Source organism: Candoia aspera, chromosome 1 (assembly GCF_035149785.1).
Source record: "Candoia aspera isolate rCanAsp1 chromosome 1, rCanAsp1.hap2, whole genome shotgun sequence".
Taxonomy (NCBI): Eukaryota; Metazoa; Chordata; class Lepidosauria; order Squamata; family Boidae; genus Candoia; species Candoia aspera.
Window position 1 is genome coordinate 279,168,254 of NC_086153.1, and position 14,384 is coordinate 279,182,637.

Below are 14,384 nucleotides of genomic sequence, written 5' to 3' on the forward strand. Positions count from 1 at the left end.
GGGAAAAATTTAACTACCAGGCCAATTGCAAACTGCACATAGAACTGCCTGAGTTCCTGATTGACTAATCTAAGTGCCATCTACCTATGCAGTTTTGAATAGTTGAGAACTTTTAGGGCCACAAGATTTGGTGTAATTCTATCCACAATCTCCCCCCCCCTCTCTCTCTCTCTCATCTAATACATAGTGAAATATAACTGCATAATATAGGAGTGTTGTTAATCAAAGCAAAATTCAACAGTCAGCACTTCTTCTTGAAGAAATTCAAAGTGCTCAGAGTGAGAATGGAAGTTCTCACATCTCCAAACAAATATTTCTTGAAACACTTGCAATTCATTGCAGTTGCAGATTCATTGCTTCATCCCGGACAGGATCTCAGAATGGCAACATTGCAAAGAAAGAAATACATGAATTCTACATCTTTTAAGCCTTGGGTTCCATCCAGATTTTTGCTTCTTGGAAGTAACAGTGGAGTCAGTTTTTGCTTGTTTGAGGATTTTTCATTTTTTGTTTGGTATTGCATGCTTTTTGTTTGCATGTTTTTGGTTTGTGAAAATTCAGAGTATATTTGAAGGGATTATATCTGCCACTTTAGGTAGAAATAAAAGGGTAATTCAATAGTGGTAACTCTTCCTGCCTTCCTATCCTGCTTTTCTACTTAAAAAAGCAATCCCAGGAGGTTTTTTTTTTTTTTGCATATCCAGTTGAACTGGAAATTATAATTCTGTAGAAATAGATATGCATCATGTTGTTATATGTTCCAGTGTGCAGTCAGTTATCAGTTGCAGATTGGATCTTAAGCAAAAGATGGAATCAGTTCACTTTTATTGTAAAATATAAGTCAAGAAAAGATCAAGTCCTGGCAAAGCCTTGTACAGCTGTGCACACAAGTGAATGAATTTGCCAGTATAGGCACAAGACTACCTGGTACCTGAGGACCCAGAATGCACACAGGCTCCTCCCTGGCAGGTTTCACCTGATTTTCAGATTCTTTTAATTAAAGAGAAGATTAAATGGGGAGCTGTCAGCTACATCTGTTTTTCCAAGACTGCCTCCATACTTCCATAAGTATGCTTAGAAAAGGAAAATGGTGGTGGCTGAAATGCAGTGCTTTGATTGGAAAGGTATTCACCTCTCTGGAAAAAAAGACAAAGATGATCAAAAGCGTATGAGGTAAGGGAAATCCTCCCCAGTCTGGCTTCTGGTAATTATTTTATGGCCACTGTGGTAGCCATTTCACAAATAGGCAAGTACTCCATGACAGAAAACTCTTAATTGACTTTTCAAATTTTATTATATGCCATAATATATTTCCAAATTCCAGATGTGCTGACAGGCCAAAAAAAGATAATTGATCACTAAAGCTCAGGCAACATTACAAAATGGGCTTGTCCTGTCTGGCTTTCAGCATGCTATGTAGTCTTGTATTCCAGAGCAACAGACTTTGTCTGGAGAAGCAGAATACTGACTGTCTTGGAGGTGTGGGAATGTATTTTTGTTTTTGCCTTTTTGTCCGATGATATACAGAATAGCAGCCAGCCAGATATAAACTCTCCTGCAAACTAAATATTAATTGATATTGATAAATTGATAAATATTTTCTATTTGCTTTCATTCTGTAGACGGAACCAGCTCCCTGTAGTCTCCTCACGGTAAAGATCATAAAAATCAAGAATCTCCGGAAGGCAGATCTATGTGAGTTCCTCAACTTTCCTTTTGGTATAAGATGCTTAGAATCACAAGGGACAAAATAATCACAGGAAGGCTGAATCAGAGTATAACATGGATGAGCAACCTTTTTGAATGCTAAATGTGCCCACTGCCACTGAAATCTTTAGGCCAAGTGCCCACTTTTGGAAATCTCACGTGGAGGTTTTGCATGCAAATGCTGAAAAATGATGGAGTTAGTATGACATTTCATGAGATGATGTAAGTTCATGACATTTCACCCATTGAGGCAATCTATTAAAAAAAGTATTTGGTCAGTGTAAGTAAAAATGGATAGCAAATATTTATTCATGATTTCTTTATTTTTACCATATTGATAGTACATTCCAATCCTAATGGATTCTAGGAGGGATACAACAAAGTAAAAACAAATGCATTAAATACATTTAATGTAATAAATAATAGAAACAGTAAACCGTAAAACTACTAGAACATCATAGGCACCATTCATGTGATCTAAGAGCCAAGCATCTTCTGGAGGATGAGTCAAACAAACCTTACCTGAAGGATTCTTTAGGATTTGCTATTGTGTCCACAGACATCCACAGGAAGCCACAATAATGTTAACATGACAACATCCATTTCATGTCATCATTCCACAGATTGTTTTACAATGTCTGAAGCAAGGATGTAAGTTACATTGTGTGATGACATCATGACACATGTTATTTGTCCACCAACCCTTCTGCAGATGCCTATCATGGGTAACATTTTTCCATCAATATGAAAAATTTCACTTTTCATCTAACTGTAAAAGTCAAAGTAGTTTCTTTGCCTCACTGTTTTATAAGATTTGGAGAAAATGGACAGTAAATCCACCTTAGGATTCATAATGAGAGGTGGTTCAATACGTTTTTCCAATTTCCTAAAAATTTTTTAAGCAAAAGTAGTAACTAAACAACATTGCCAGCTAAAGTACTAATATGTACACAGAGTAGATTAGAAGAAAACATTATGCAATAAGAGTCCCAAGCTGGCTCAAGTTCCTATCCATGTCCTCTTTCTGTATTTTTAAGACTTCCAAGAGAGCTCATTGTTGAGTTGAGAATATTGAAGAGGATTCTTTGATTTTAAATATGTATCAAACATTGTTGATGTTCTTCATTGGTTTGTATCTGCAGTCTTAAGAAGAAATGATTATACTTATCTCATCTGAAACCACATTGCAAAACATATTCATGTTGTTTTTAAATTTTTCAGTGTATTTTTAATGCACTGATTATTTTACTAAATCATTTAGTAAAGAAAGAAGCATACCTTAAAAATCCTTATTTTGTTTTAAATATATTGGGGAGGTACAGGTGCCATGTACAAATACAACAACTATCTGTGGGTACCATGCTACTGATTCTTCATGAGATGAGAATTTCATGGGCAGAACCAACTAAGCACAAATGCTGCTATGTGGAATTCTAAAGCAACACATGCCATAAATGCCCTTCTATGCTGCAAATAGCATTTAATAGCTTCCCCCCCACTTATCCTTAGCGTAATCTAAGGATAGGTCACGCTGGTCATGCTGACAGAATCTAGTATCTATTAACTCCTAATATTAGATTATAATGGCCCATTGCACTTAAGTTGGTCAAAGAATGATTAGCATGTTTTATGAACACCAAAAAATTTGAGCCCTGAAAAACCTCAGGATTATTTATGTCTAAATGAAATTCCTCATGTAGTCTGGACAGGGATAAGAGAATTAACAGGTGGCTGCTAGGACAGAGATGAATTGCTAGAGCTACTCCATAGTAGCTCTAGAACTTGTCCTAGAAGTTCTGTGTCTCCCTAGTTTACTTTTCATTCCCTGGAACATTGGGAAGAAGCATGGGACAGAGGCAGAAAAGGAGAGGGGTGCGAACTCTCCCAACTCTGACTATGGTGACACCTATTCCAATCAGACCACTGCAAACATTTTTTTTTCTTCAAAATCCCCCCAACCTCCTAAGAAAGGAAAAGAAAAGGTGTTTGCATGAATGCAGGAAGTGATGATCTCACAGCCAACCTTGTGGTAGCCAGGAAGCTCTCAGAAATGTTTGACCGAGACACATGTGATGATGAGCAGGCAGGAGGCTCACTGGGTCAGCCATGTCATGTGATAAAGTGATTATCTTCTAATGATGCACCAATGGTATTTCTGTACACAAGATAATTTGTCCTTAATTAAACAAACAAACAAACAAACAGATTTACTGTTGAATAGACAAGTAAGGATGGGGTATAAAAATTTCTACAGTATATGTTTGGAACATAACTGTGAGTCTACCAGTGAAAATACCAATACATCATGATTTCCATTAAATCAAAAACTAAAGCCAACACAAAATGTCAGTGACAGTAGCCTCTGTATCCTATCTGCTTCCCAAAAGCTTGGCAAAATGCAACAGGAAGGCAGTCAACATTCTGACCTCGGGTGCATGCTGAAATACATTTTCTTGTGGGAAAGTTGCTCATAAGAATGAACATGCTATTAAAAAAACGTCCCTAAACAATGCATACTTTGGAGCATGGAAGGAAATGTATTTTTATGCAAACTTTTTCCGCTGAGTTTGTAAACAGGCACTAATGAGAACAAATGGTCAGTCGGATATGAAATTCAGTGAAAATCAAATTGACAGAACCACCCACCTACCATATATGAAAGTCTAAGCTTCAATAACTAAGTATAATCTTCTTCCTGCTATGTAAGCATTCCATGTGGAAGCAGAGTTTGATGTGGTTTGCCTTAAAAGCAGCACTGGCTTCACCCAAATATATTTTGTGGTGTTATTGGCACCTGAAGAAGCATCATGCTTGCCTGAATGTTTGAATCTGCTATCTCTAGGATGGTACACTAGCTAATTTGTGTATACATATTTAAACTCGGCTCTTTCAAACAGGAAAACCCCAAACATACGAATTTGACAAAATGGGCATTTTGTTTGGGGTTTTCCTGTTTAAGATAGCCAAGCTGAAATATATACACATCCTGCTAGAATAAATATCTCCTTCATCCTTACCTTAGAGTAACAAAAAGTCACTAAATTTTGATCTTTTGGTAGCTAAGCTAGCATGAAAGGGTTGGGAGAATCCCAAGGTTTAGAGAGATTAAAAAAAAAAAAACTAGTTAGCAAAAAGCCATAAAAAGGGAGGGGGGGGGAAATCACCCCCCTCCAAATAGGAACATTTAGTCATGGGGTATCCACGAGGAGTGTGTGTGTCAAAAAAATTAAGATGGCAGCTGTGTTAGATATAAAAATAATGAAAACCCGGACCAGAGATCTCTGAAAAGGCACCTACTTTATTTGAGCGGTTTGCAAAGCGCGGTGGGCACCTCGACCAGGCTACGCAGAGTCTGATCGAAAGGAGAGTTGCCACACCCAAAATTACAAATACACACTTTCTTATACCTTTCCCTGTCCAGCCCCCCCCCCTTTTCTGGCCTGTTTCCCCATTGGCTGGGTACTCTCAGACGTACAATCTTCCGACCGCCTCATCCCCTGGACCCCTCTATCTTATTTTGCTTACGCTTGTAAAAGCCTCATTTTGAAACATTTTAAACATTCCAAGGTTTTTTGATGTTGTTCTTATCACACATCTGGCATATGTCTCCTCTGTTGGTCAGTGTTAGGCTACAAGACATCTGAAGGCTAAGCTTTTAATTAGGCCCATTTCTTCCCTTTGTTCCTTTTGAAAGCGTTCTAAGTTGTTACCTTATTTGTAAGCCTGCCAGTTTCCACCTCACACTCCAAGCACTCCAAGGCTTTTACACATTTAAATCTTTACCTGTGTTAGTTCTTATCATTTGATGAGTTTTCCCCACTATCTCCTTCTGTCTTCGTGTTAGTTTAATTATTTAACATTGTGTTACTTACTAGCTTGAACTTTGCTATTAACTAATATTAGTATTTACACCTTAAAATCTCCCCCAACCAAGATCTATATGTTATTGCCTTATATGGCTATATATATGTATAGATCTTCCTTATTTACAAATTGTATTTCTCTATACCTTACAGTTGTGACCATGAGCTCAAGGCCCTGCCCCCTTTTACATACACAATGCCCCCCCACTTCCTGGCAGATTCGCCTGTTCAGTAACACAAAATGCTGCCTGATTGATGGGGAAAAAAGAGAGGCCTGGTCAGAATACCAGAGGCCTGGTTTCCCTTCTCCTGCCAAAAGGAGGTCATGGGTGTCTTTAACATTTATGCCTGCTGATTTATATAGATGCAAATTTATAAACTCATTTATAAATAAGAATTAGGCTATTTTATATAGATGCAAACTTACCCACAATTATAATTTAAATATTAATTGAGGGATAGGTTGACAGGGTAACCCATATAAATGTGAACTGTGTGGATGAGCAACTTGAAGCCCTCTGCTTTGTCTTTTTAGAGCGCTTTGAGGTTCTTTTGCTTGACTTACTAAACTCTAATCTGTCTCTCCATATTTTACCTAGCACCTTATGTTAACCCAGACTGTGTGATTTATCTGTGGTTCAGTGTGTCATGTGAATCTAGAAACTCGGACTGACTAATTGGCTCAATTAATCATAGGTAAGGGACAAGAAAAGGAAAAAAAACCATAGTTCCCATGACATAGGGTGTCATGGGAACACTACTTGCCTTCTTGGATAAATAGTGGACATCTTCAAAGAGCTATCCGACCTTTGATAGTATTATGGAGGTCGCAGGTGAGGAAGGAGGGGGCGCCTTCCAGGGGGAAAAATGCACTCACGGTGTCGAAGACCTTGGGCACCTGGCCAAGAAGTTCAGGCAGGACCCGCCTTAGAGTTTCTGGAGTTTTTCCCTAAGAGCCTGCTAGTTTTGGTCAGTTTGGCAAGATTCTGTTTGTATGGTAGAAACGATAAAGACCAGAGCTTCTTTCCTGGCTCAGCATAGTTTCTTTGCCTTAACCCTGACAGATAGCTGCTTCAAAAGAGGCCTGGACATGCTGGGGCTGTACAAATCATCCCAAAAGCCACTTTGCAAAGCATAAATGAAGTATCCCTCCTCAAAGTTTTGAGGAAGTTACAAGTTTGGAAGGCCTGTCAGGTTTTTTTTGTTGGCTTCCTGTGGCTTGTCTGCATGGATATGCACATGCTGCCATTTTGCTGGAAGTCTCATTGACTCCTCTAATCAGTCGTCCCAAGCTTTTCAGAGGGCACAGCTGCCCCGGTGCTTTGAGAAGAGACATTTTGCTTAGGCCTTCTCCTTCAAACACATTGCAAAGGCCATGGATAGATAGTGGCTCTTTTGGATGTCTTGGAAAATGACGGATGATTGGCTGGCTGGAACCCTAAGCAAGACACTCCAGTCTGCGACAGTTTGCCCCAGCCCTACCTGGACCTTTTCCAGCTAGTCTTTTCAATGAGATTCTACTTGATAATATATTCTACTCAACAACACCAGACAGTCACCCTCTTGCTTCAGGATACTTCTGCTATTCTTTGCAAATGATTAACTTTAAAGCAATGTGATTTCAGTAGAATCTGTTGAAGTAAATGACTGCTGATTACAATCAATAGCAAGTTGTTGCTTGTATAATGCAACAAGCATGTGATCACCAGTAACACCTCTGCGCTTCATAAAAAATGGAATGGCTAATCACATTGAAGATTATAGCTGTAAATAGGAAGGAGGTGCCTCTCCTTTAAAAAAATGCAGCACATTCAACATGGAAATGTGCAAGGTGAAAAGAACATAAAGCAAGCTCTAGACAATAGGAATTATTTGTGAACTGGTTTGGCCAGCCAAAGCAGCATCCCCCACTGAAAGTGTTGAAATTGCCTTTGTAATTTAAAATATATGTTCCATTTTAAAAATCAGGACATTTCTCTTGTGATGGATCCATTCGGGAGGCTCTTACAATATCACCAGTTGTATCACTGTGATACAAGTTATGCTTCTGTAGCCCTTTTAAAATTTGCAGTATTTGTGCAAATCATACAGATCCAAGCTATCATGCTGACTGAACAGTTTGCAATAGATGATTCAGGCCTGCACAGGTTCCTGGCCTCACAGGACCTGGATACAAGGAGCTGAAGAAATGTGTTCTGATCTGACTTTTCATAGTTAACAAGAAATTATTGTTAGAGTGTTAGAGATGAGATTTCCTTAGTTGCAAGAATGCCTGGATATATATACGTTTCTTTATTATTTCACATAGAGAGGCTTTTTCTATCTTTATATCAAAGATAACATGATTATATCTATAAGAGAACTATTTTTTTTTCATTAAAACCTCAATATACCATGTAGTCCCCAACAAATCATAGAGCTATAAATGGTGATGGCGTAGGCTGAATATGGGAGACAAAATCTTCTAATCACAAACCTATTTGGGGAGATTTATTGGTTTTTTCCCCCTTGTTTTCTTGGTTTTAACTCTGTAAGATGTCCAGAGTCACTGTGTGAGAGTTGGGTGGCTATATAAATTTGTTTAATAGATAAATAGATTTGCACGGCACTAATTGGTGGGAAAAGAAGAATGCCAATAGCAAAACACTATCATTTGTCAAAAGACAAGAGGAACAAATGGTTAAATGATTATATTTGATGGATTTATTGTTAGTCTTGATTTATTTGTTACCTAACAGGAAATCAATAATATTCTGAAAACCAATATTGCTTGCCCATACTAATTTTTTTTATTGTTACATAATTAATTAGCAGAGCACACTATGCAAAATAATAAAAAAAGAAGTGTGTAAAGGTTCTGGTGAATGACATCCTTCAAGGTATGAAGAAAAGAATTGTAGGCTGCCAATTGATGGCCAGCTCTATGTTATGTTGTGCCATGGTTAAGGTGTTGGACTAGGATCAGGGAGGCCATGCAGGCTCATTGGGGGACACTACTATGACCAATGGATGGGCCATTAACTCTTTCGAAGCTCAACCTTTCTCACAGTATTCTTGTGGGGATAATATGAAGGGAAAGCTCACATCAGCCACCTTGAGCTCCTAGAAGAAAGGCAGGGTATAAAGTGAATGAATGAATGAATGAATGAGACTGCATTTCATTACAGAGCTTAATTGAAAGTCCTTACCATTTTCCAGGATTATCAGAAAACTGTCCAGTGTGCAAGTGATGATGCCTAAGCTCCTAAAGACTTGCCCCCTGCGGTTATTCCCAGATTGTCATTGAATTATAATTCTTATCTCAGGAATAATCGTATGAACTGATTACATTTAATTATAGATTTTATCCTGGTCTGACCACTTTTTTTATGCTGGTCTCCGACACTTTCCACATTTTGGAATATGGACCCCAGGATGCCATTCAATCATCAACTGTGACCTTTAGCAATAAAAGTATTTGAAGGACACAATCAGTATTTTGCTTCTTAGGCTGATAACCCACAGGACATCTTTGATCAATCACAAAGTCAGTCAAAGCTATCTTTATACAAACACTTACAGTTTCTTTGGTTACCTTAGAAATGGCACCCTCTGGTTTTACTTTGGAAATACTACCCTTGATTTCCTGTGGTAATTAGAAGGCACAATATTTATTGGTTCCATCTTTTACTTACCTCTGTAATAAGCTTCTGGCCATTTCCTGCTTCACAATGCAGGAGGAAAATATTCCTCCCTATACCCTACCTACTTGTCCCTACCTTTCCTTCTGATGAATAAACAGCGAATGAAAAATAGGTTTCCTTCCTTTTCACAAACACATAACAGATAACAGTTGCATCTTTCTGTTGTGATGGGAATAATGGTAGGGTTGAAAGAAAAGGAGTGATGAGTTTTACAAGATTTAACTGGACAAGGAAAGAACCTGGCTTCAGAAATTTGGTGGGGGAGCACTCTGATTACACAGCAAGTGCATTTCTCTGGTCTGGATATGAAAATGAAGTTCACCCAAGTAGGCTTAATGCAGTGGTTGGCAGGTAATCCATGAGGATCTGCTAACAGAACTCAAGTTCATGGAGGAGTTCTGTTTCCCAATTGTTTAACAACTGCAACAACATCTGTCACTCAGATGGCAAAACTCATGATTCCAAAAAAACCACACACAAGCTTGAAGACTGTACACTTTGGATTTAATGACAGAAATCATCTACTTCTGAAGGCAACACTGTAACATTGTCATGCCTGGCCACAACAATAAATGTATTGAATTGAATTGATTATAGCCCTTTTTAGGCATTAGAAAAAAAAGTCTGCCTTCCCCAGATGCTTTGCTCAGGGCAGGTTTTACCTAAGTCCTAGTTTTATGTGCTTCATATAATTAAACTCCTTTCAAAAACAATTATATTACATCTACAGTTAATTCTGAAATAGCTGGCCTTGGTATTCTGTTGGCTTTTTATTAGAAAAGATATATACAGTGGAGGTGAAGAATAGATTTAAGGGACTGGACTAAGTAGACAGGGTCCCAGAAGAACTGTGGACAGAAGTTCACAATATTGTTCAAGAGGCGGCAACAAAATACATCCCAAAGAAAGAGAAAATCAAGAAGGCAAAATGGCTGTCTGCTGAGACACTAGAAGTAGCCCAAGAAACAAGGAAAGCAAAAGGCAACAGCAATAGGGGGAGATATGCCCAATTAAATGCAAATTCCAGAGGTTAGCCAGAAGAGACAAGGAATTATTTTTAAACAAGCAATGCGCAGAAGTGGAAGAAGACAATAGAATAGGAAGGACAAGAGACCTCTTCCAGAAAATTAGAAACATCGGAGGTAAATTCCAGGCAAAAATGGGTATGATCAAAAACAAAGATGGCAAGGACCTAACAGAAGAAGAAGAGATCAAGAAAAGGTGGCAAGAATATACAGAAGACCTGTATAGGAAGGATAACAATATTGTGGATAGCTTTGACGGTGTGGTCAGTGAGCTAGAGCCAGACATCCTGAAGAGTGAGGTTGAATGGGCCTTAAGAAGCATTGCTAACAACAAGGCAGCAGCAGGAGACGACGGCATCCCAGCTGAACTGTTCAAAATCTTGTGAGATGATGCTGTCAAGGTAATGCATGCTATATGCCAGCAAATTTGGAAAACACAAGAATGGCCATCAGATTGGAAAAAAATCAATTTATATCCCCATACCAAAAAAGGGAAACACTAAAGAATGTTCAAACTATTGAACAGTGGCACTTATTTCACATGCCAGGAAGGTAATGCTCAAGATCCTGCAAGGTAGACTTCAGCAATTCATGGAGCGAGAATTGCCAGATGTACAAGCTGGGTTTAGAAAAGGCAGAGGAACCAGGGACCAAATTGCCAATATCCGCTGGATAATGGAAAAAGCCAGGGAGTTTCAGAAAAACATCTATTTCTGTTTTATTGACTATTCTAAAGCCTTTGACTGTGTGGACCGTAACAAATTGTGGCAAGTTCTTAGCGGTATGGGGATACGAAGTCATCTTGTCTGCCTCCTGAGGAATCTGTATAACGACCAAGTAGCAACAGTAAGAACAGACCACGGAACAATGGACTGGTTTAAGATTGGAAAAGGAGTACGGCAGGGTTGTATACTCTCACCCTACCTATTCAACTTGTATGCAGAACACATCATGCGACGTGCTGGGCTTAAGGAACCCAAGGCTGGAGTTAAAATCACTGGAAGAAACATTAACAATCTCAGATATGCAGATGATACCACTTTGATGGCTGAAAGCGAAGAGGAACTGAGGAGCCTTATGATGAAGGTGAAAGAAGAAAGTGCAAAGCTGGCTTGCAGCTAAACCTCAAAAAAACCAAGATTATGGCAACCAGCTTGATTGAGAACTGGCAAATAGAGGGAGAAAACATAGAGGCAGTGAAGACTTCGTATTTCTAGGTGCAAAGATTACTGCTGATGCTGACTGCAGTCAGGAAATCAGAAGACGCTTAATCCTTTGGAGGAGAGCAATGACAAATCTTGATAAAACAGTTAAGAGCAGAGACATCACACTGTCAACAAAGGTCCGCATAGTTAAAGCAATGGTGTTCCCTGTAGTAACATATGGCTGCGAGAGCTGGACCATAAGGAAGGCTGAGAGAAGGAAGATAGATGCTTTGGAACTGTGGTGTTGGAGGAAAATTCTGAGAGTGCCTTGCACTGCAACAAGATCAAACCAGTCCAGACTCCAGGAAATAAAGCCAGACTGCTCACTTGAGGGGATGATATTAAAGGCAAAACGGAAATACTTTGGCCACATAATGAGAAGACAGGACACCCTGGAGAAGATGCTGATGCTAGGGAGGGTGGAAGGCAAAATGAAGAGGGGCCAACCAAGGGCAAGGTGGATGGATGATATTCTAGAGGTGACGGACTCATCCCTGGGGGAGCTGGGGGTGTTGACGACCCACAGGAAGCTCTGGTCCATGAAGTCACAAAGAGTCGGAAGCGACTAAACGAATAAACAACAAAAAAATATAAATACAGAAGTTTGATATTTTAATCCCGGGGCTCCATCGCGGCTCCTATGGGCATCAATAGGCACATGAATGCTTCTTTTATTAACTTCCCTAATTATTAATTTTCTTTGGAAAGTATCTTTATCTTTCCCTTTCTCCCTCAGTTTTCTATGGACATACACTTTGGTTCTTTGGGAAAGTTTCTTTAAACTTCATCAGTAGAATGGGGATGCTGCTGCATTTATTTTGTGAAAATGATTTTGTTCCTAGGACATACTCTTAAAATTCCTTTTGTGCCTACTGGCTCAAGACATTTGGGAGATCCCTGCATTTTTACTATTGCAACAGTTATACTTCCTTGATAGTAACTGAATTCTAATAGTAGAGATTGATAGGATATGCTTTTTCCAATTCTTGACCTACATACTTCAGTTCACCACCCCAACTTTAAGCCTGGGTGGCAAGGAAACAAATAATTGATTAAGGAATGACACATAATTAGGAAACAGAGATGCTGCTGCACTAAAGTGAGCTATGGAGGCAGATGGATAAACAGGTTGTGCTTGCATGATCTCAACAGGATTGATCATTAACATGTTTGAAAACTGGGAAAGAATTTTCTCACATGCCAGCTTAGAAGATTATTTGATTTTTCATTCCTCCCACCTTTCTTTGCAGCATATGGCAAAACCAGTTTGCTTTGGCACCTGCCTTTTAAATCTAGATTTTAACCTATAGGCCTTTTTGAAAATATGATGCATCTTATTTTCTTTAGGTATGCTGTAAATATCAGACCAGAGGACCCTTTCCCCAATCATTTCTTTAACCTTTTGACATGTTTTTCCTCCCTATCAATCTGCTGTACCCACCTCACTTCTGAAACCATCCATATTTGATTTGTAGACAGAACATCCATCATATGTTGTCATGGATTCTGTGGCTGATTCATGGATTTTACATGGAATTTCATTTCTACTGTTTAGGCTGATATGTCCATAAGTTGATGACCCATTCAAACATTCTGGATATTCAGCATTTTTTATTATTTATTAGAATTATATAACATCTTCACAAGCTCAGGGAGGTAAAATGTACTGTTCTGTGATTTGAGTTCTCCTTCTGCCCTCTAATTTTTTTCTTTTTCTGTGCATCAGCCCTTCAAGTAGAGAACAGAGCTTGTTGCTTGCACATCCATTGCGTCTAGATTTCTCTCTAGATTTTCTATCTCTAAGCAGGTTCACTGCTTAGTCACATTCATGAAGGGATGATGGATGGAAAGATTGGACATGCAAAGAGATTTCTCATTTTATGAAATAACTTAGTGATAACTCTCCATATGACTCTTCTGGAGTATGGTGGTAGGTAAAAATTGGCACTTTTATTCATGGATGCTCTGAATTCAAAAAATTCTAGAATGCCAGGCTGGGTTTTTGTTTTTTTGTTTTTATGGTGATGCAAATGGTGTTAGAATGTTTTTAGCATTAAGAATATGGCTTTTCAGGAAAATTGGAGCAAATATAATTTCCCTGTTAGGATAATATAAAATGGGTGAAAGCAAAGGAGTCTGTTAATCAGCATGTCAGCATGTTGAACTCCATGATGTACTAAGAATCCTATGCTAATTCAAATTACTATGAGTTTTATCATCAGCATTTTGATTTTTCCATTTTTAAAAAATGTCCCACTATGAAAATATCAGACTGTTTGGAACAAGTGTATTGCTGTTGAAAAGTGTCACATGACAAAAGTATTATTTCACCTGGATGTTTTTGCTTTTATGTTTCTGGTTATACAGCACAATTAAGCCCTAGCCTTGCCAGTAGGAGTGATAATTAGCACCTTGTTTAGTAGTCTTAATAAAGTGATGCCATAAACTATAACCCACTCAGCCTTGTGCATTCTATTACCCAAGAGTGTTCTGAAGGCAGTGATGGCAGTTTGTGTGCATGAAATAACATCTTTCTATAGGTGATGTGAACCACCCCCTGCCTGACATCCTGGGAAATACCTCTTTCTTTTGTATATGTCATGTAATGGTGAGAAGACTAGGGTACGTTTTGCATCTCCACAGTGTGTACATCAGTTAGATTTCTACTTGTTATATGCTCTCCATCTTTATGAACATTAAGCTTCTCATGTCTAATATTGAAGAGTGTAGTTGAGTCCCTATCCTTAACAGAACATCTATTTTTCTTTGTTCTATACAGGAAGATTGTACTCAGCCAATCTTGTTTGAAAATAAACAGGAGATTGCTTAGGCATCTGGTCTCTGTGTTCACATTTACTTGTGCTTTTAGTTATAAGCTTTGACAAGTCTTTGACATCTTAG

The 14,384-nt window shown here is 38.6% G+C and overlaps 1 protein-coding gene across 1 annotated transcript in view; it reads left to right on the forward strand.

The window, feature by feature from the left end:
• The window catches only part of LOC134507582 (cytosolic phospholipase A2 epsilon-like), a 51,512-nt gene that overhangs the window by 2,975 nt on the left and 34,153 nt on the right, over nt 1–14,384 (forward strand). The window contains exon 2 of the mRNA XM_063318357.1: nt 1,623–1,695. Within this exon, the coding sequence (XP_063174427.1) occupies nt 1,623–1,695 (73 nt within the window). The remainder of the gene's footprint in view (nt 1–1,622; nt 1,696–14,384) is intronic.